At 43.1% G+C, this 5657-nt stretch overlaps 1 protein-coding gene across 1 annotated transcript; it reads left to right on the top strand.

The window, feature by feature from the left end:
* The first annotated feature begins 299 nt into the window (after positions 1-299).
* On the top strand, positions 300-4733 carry LOC123041993 (E3 ubiquitin-protein ligase RNF14). The gene is made up of 7 exons (XM_044464527.1): positions 300-569; positions 1214-1288; positions 1430-1919; positions 2743-3125; positions 3693-3913; positions 4008-4146; positions 4273-4733. Exons 1-7 carry the CDS (start codon positions 402-404, stop codon positions 4456-4458), a joined length of 1662 nt encoding a protein of 553 aa, XP_044320462.1. The 5' UTR covers positions 300-401; the 3' UTR covers positions 4459-4733.
* Positions 4734-5657: the final 924 nt, after the last annotated feature.

Below are 5657 nucleotides of genomic sequence, written 5' to 3'. Positions count from 1 at the left end.
AACTATCATTTGTCTGTGCGAATGGATCACAACCCGTGACGCGGAGAGGAACCTGCTTCAAAATTTGTGCGGCTGATTGGATGGCTACAAAGACGTTCGCGCGGGGAGAGAAAAAAAATCTTAGACCCGGTATAACGCTTCGGAATAATTTTGGCTCAAATGTTACCAATTTTCAATATGTTCAAACCGGTGATACTTTAGTTGAACTCGTGTTTTGCTGAACCCGTCCGACTATAGACATGGTTCCATAGGCAATTCGTATCCGTTGCGATTCGTATTCAACCGTGTACATTACTACACAGTACACACACCAAATCGGGGCGAGAGCACAAACCAAATCCCTCCGTACGCGCACCATAGCAACAACCAAGACCGCTCCGGCCGCCACCCACGGTCCGCTTATGGAGAGTCCTCACGGCGGCTCCCTCGGAGAAGGCGGCGCCCTCTCGCCGCCGCCGGAGGCAGTGGGGATGCTGCACGAGATGGCGCTTCGGGACAGCCAGCAGGGGGAGGAGCCCGATCTGCCTGACGAGCAGCTGCGCTCCAACGACCAGCTCCAGCAAGACGAGGTACTCCCACTGCTACCTCGCTAGGGATTTAACCCTCGGGCCAGTTTCCCGGAACTGCGTCGCGAATCCCTCTCGTGATCCCGGCCGTTCGCAATTCGCAAACTGGAAATTACGAACACCCGTTGCAACTATGCGTCCATGGACACCCGTTCTCTAGTCTGTAGATTGTGATTCGGAGTACTGGAACAGGCTCACAAATAGTAAGATCGCGAAATATCGTGAGACCAGCTAAACAAAGCTTTTGAAGTGAAAGCCTGCATACGGCACACAGCTCTGTGTCGATGGTCTAGAAAAGATGGTTGCAGAATTAGAATGTCACTTCCAAGTTTCCTTCACCTTTAGAATGCAAAAACAATGATGGAATTGGTAAAACAAAACCGCGGATATATATAAGTTAGTACTACATACTCCCTCTGTAAAGAAAAGTGATCTAAACGCTCTTACATTTCTTTACAGAGGGAGTACTTTGTTCTGCGAGACTTAAACTGAAGAAAGTTCTTTGCCAAAACACGCGTCAAAAAACAGCTGTTAAATGCAGTATTGGTTTTCTCGAAACTAGATGAATGGACACGAAAGTAAATTTCAAATCTCCACCGTCGTAATTTTTCTCTGGTATATGATCACTTATGTATATGATTGCATAGATGCTGGCACTGGAGGCAATTTATGGAGACAATTTAAACATTCTTGGTGAAAATTCTGTACCACGGTATTTCCAGGTATATCTGTTTTATATATTTATTATCTTCTTGAGGAAATTATTGTTGTTTTAATTGGTTCCAGACTCCAGGACCCAGCAATTACCAAAAAATCAACAAAGATTGTGTTACACTTTTCCTTTTGTTTTCAATTCTTTGCAGATCTATGTATATTGCGAAATTCCAGATGGTATCAGTGTGTCTGTGGAACTCCCGGGTGTTGATGATTACCCAACCAAATTCAGTGTCGAACACCTGGCTCCAATATCACTGACATGCCTTATGCCTCCATCTTACCCGAGCCATCATTCTCCATACTTTACTCTCGCAGTACAATGGTTGGATAATGTGAAGATTTCCTCCCTCTGTGACATGCTCGACTCGCTCTGGGCGCAGCAACCTGGACAGGAACTTATTTTTGAGTGGGTGCAATGGCTGCAGAGCTCTACGCTCTCTCATTTTGGTTTTGATGACGGAATAGTAATACGGGATTCTGTAAGTACGATGGATCATGTGGATGTTCGCGTTGTTGGAGAGATTCTGTCTGTAGAGGATGTTGTTCAACAGTTGATCAACTACAATGAAGAGCAATGCCAAGAATCTTTTCTTCAGGGCTTTCATGTTTGCATGATTTGTTTCAGTGAGTACAAAGGTAAGTCGGATGCTTCATCGATGCTCATGTACTCCCACCAGTACTCGTTGTTGTACCATGTTATGTATTAGATTAACTTCTGCAAGACTTACCGTCCGTTATTTTGCACTCCAGCTCTTTCATACTCCTAACTTAAATTTGCTGTTCTTGAACAGTAAGGGAGAGTGCTAATGATATTATCGGTATCTATTTGACACCGTATTGGGGCTCCATGGAGTCAGGGCACCATGGTTTCAAATGCACAAATCTAATCCAAAAGTTGGATATATTTTTCGGAAATTTTAGTCCCGGGGTACATACCCGATTATAAGAATTAACACACTTTGCAATGCACATACATTTCAAAGATAACACTCGAATTTGGATATTGCAGGGTATTATCTATTCGCATACCATACTGTTTTCATATAAAATCTGCACATACCCGCAGTCAAATAATCATTTTAAAAGATAAATAGTATTTTAATATTACTTCAAACTTGTTTCAGTTAGTTTATATACAACTTAAACCTGACAAAGGAAATACCATTTTTTGTGCCCCATACCTAGACGAAACTAACGAATTTGGTGCATGGTGCCCCTGCCAACTGTATATATTGTGAATAAATCAAAGTAATTTAGAATGTTGTGCTGAACCAAGGTACAGCTCAAACACCTAAAGATAACTTATTCAACAAGAAGCTTATCTTCCCTGCAAAATAAATATTGAGCTTCTTCACAAAATTTCTATATTTGCCAAGATGAGCATGAACAATCCAAGTTCCATCATGTGCTGAGTCTGGAATATCTAAAAGTTAAATCTGTATCTTTTGATTACTACTAGGCATCGACTTCATAAAACTTCCATGCCGTCATTATTTTTGCCGGAATTGTATGGAGACATACTCACAGATGCATGTGAAGGAAGGATCAGTCATGAAAATTGTGTGCCCTGATGACAAATGCGGAGGGTTTGTTCCTCCTAATCTACTGAAGAGGCTGCTAGGAGAGGCAGATTTTGAACGGTGGGAAAGATTGTTACTTGAAAGGACTCTAGACGCAATGGCTGATGTAGCCTACTGTCCAAGATGTCAGACAGCTTGCCTGGAAGATGAGGACAACGCCCAGTGCCCCAAGTGCCTCTTCAGCTTCTGCACCCGCTGCAGAGATCGTCGTCACATAGGGGAGAGATGCCTTACTCCAGAAGAAAAACTTCTCTCCTTGCAGGTTCAGAATCCCTCTAAGCACTAAATTTCTCTTTTTTTGTAGTAAGTATTATCTACCAGCTCATTCTCTATTCTTGACCACATTTGGTTTTGATGCCGTATTTGTACCGACCGAACCTGGTCCAAAGTGCAAAATTTTGTAGCCCAACTGGTGTTATCTGCAACATTTGAACATATCTAGTCCATGCAACTAGCAACACAATATACTGGCATAAAGTGCAATTTACTCAGAAAATACATTACATGATCACTCTATTTGCTGCCTCATCAAGGCGTTCTTCTTAATGCAAAGATGCCCAGGCCTTCCGCACATTCTAGAACAAATATAACTCTACTACTTGTATATATTATATCTGTATTCTGGATACAGTAACTATTCATAAACTAATTTTCTTTTCAGCAGAACACATCCTTTTACTTATATGATATTATTTCTAGAAAAATGGACGCTCGAAGTTCCATCATTTCTGTTAGGGCTATTCATCATTTGTCATTGTGGTGTTCTGTTCAATGAGAACAATATTGAGATCACTGTGTTGAGTGTGCTTTTTTTTGTTTTTTTGTACAGGAACGTGAAAAGGTACGCCACTTAAACAAAGGCGATACTGGACCTAGTAAATTGGTGGATGAATTATCTAGTATCAAGGAAATACTTCGTTCTTGTGTTCCATGTCCGCATTGTGGTACCGGCATCACACGTGTGTCAGGCTGCAACCACATGCTTTGTAAGAACTGTGGTAAGTTGTTCTGCTATGGCTGTGGCAAGCCACTAACTCCTGCTCATACAAGGTACATTCTTCTGATAAAAATGTGATCTACCAAATATGCTGTCTGGTAGCTATTCTCTGGATACCAAATCTGAACCTATGGTCCCCTTTGAAAGTGAACAATGCAGAATCGATTATGAGAAGCGGACAGCAAAGGTGGATTTGGTTGACGCTGTCAAAGAGCTACAGAGAAAACTGAAAGTGGGAGGATACAAACCGCATCCATGCCCGAATTGCCACCTGATAACTTACAAGGTGAAGTTTTGGTCTCTTCCGAATATCATATGGATCAGTGATCCTTTTTACTGTGATCTGAATATATCTGTAGTTTATTTTTCACTTGGTTCTGGTAAATGAAGACTCTGTCTCTGATGTGAGCAGCTGGGAAACAACAACCATGTCTTCTGCGAGGGATGTCAGGTTCATCATTGTGCTCTGTGCCGGAAGGTGGTGCGGAAGAGCTCGGAGCACTATGGCCCTCGAGGGTGCAAGCAGCACACTGCTGACCCCGAGATCACTCGGATTAGACCAAAGAAGAACAATGACTCTCAATCAGAATCCTTGTGAGGATATCATAGGGCGAGAATTGGTTTCGGCTACGGCGAAGCCTTTCCTCATTTAGAAGAACAGGTTTATTCCCTACAAGTATATATACAGTTTCAATTTTAAAATAGCAATAGTTGCGCCAGCAGTTTCAATTTTACCGAGCATGTCATCGATGATTAGTGAATCTCTGAACCCTGATAATCATTCTATTTTTATGTTAAGCAACATCAGTTCCGTAAAAGGCCTTCGTAACTGCGAAGTTTGCTGGATTCAGTATACCATAATGTTTCAGGCTACACTTATTTATTATTTTTGATTGGAAAAAATAAGTATACGTTGCTTCCTTTTGTGCGCTCACATGTCTTAAGTACTTGGTCTCTGGACAGTAAACTTCGTCTTGGCATTGCGCTATTGCTGCCCGTCCATTGGAACAAGATCTGCTAGCACCCCCGGCACTTCTGCTCAATGAAAGCGTATTTTACACATCAATGACTTGTTGGTAGGATCTAGTACCTCTTTTTACATGTGGTATGATCTAGTACTACTGAGACCCGCCATGCTAGGCCAGCAATAGCGCAAGCGACAGGGAGGAAACCCTAGCCGCCGGCGCTGGGCCTCTTCGCTGTCCTTTCCTCCTTCTCCCTCGCCTCCGTCAAAGGGCTAGGCTAGGCGAAGCCTGGTCGGGCCGGTGGCAATGGGATCTCTCGCCCTTGTTGGGTGTTCTGGCTGAACCAGCGCCGTCTGGCTAAGGTGCAGTAGTGCGGCGGTGGACCTTCATGGTGGCGGCGGCACAGCGGGTGACGTGGTGGTGGTGGTGTTGGGCTACGCTAGATGCATCGACTGCAATATAAAAAAAATCAGTTTTGCTAAAGCACATCTAGATGTGCCATAAGTATTGCACATCTAAGTCTTATCTCAATGACCTCATATGAAGATTTCTGTGGCCATTTTCTTTTTTTATGCATAATTAAGTTACTTAGATGTGCAATAATTCGGGCACATCTAGATGTGCCCTAGATAGACCAAAAAAATTCTATGCATAGATCAATCAGGAGTATTAGGAATATGCTAAGGAAGATGAATCACGAGATCAATACCACTAGAGGCATAGTGCAGTGAAGTGGAAGAAGAGTCTGGGACAGAGTCGTCTCCTCCTCGTCGGTCTCCCTTGCACAGCTCGATTGCCGGACCCCTCGAGCAGGTTCACCAGAGTAGCGTAG

Source organism: Triticum aestivum, chromosome 2B (assembly GCF_018294505.1).
Source record: "Triticum aestivum cultivar Chinese Spring chromosome 2B, IWGSC CS RefSeq v2.1, whole genome shotgun sequence".
Lineage (NCBI taxonomy): Eukaryota > Viridiplantae > Streptophyta > Magnoliopsida > Poales > Poaceae > Triticum > Triticum aestivum.
The sequence above is the reverse complement of the archived record's forward strand: the minus strand, read 5'-3'. Positions and strand labels throughout refer to the sequence as shown.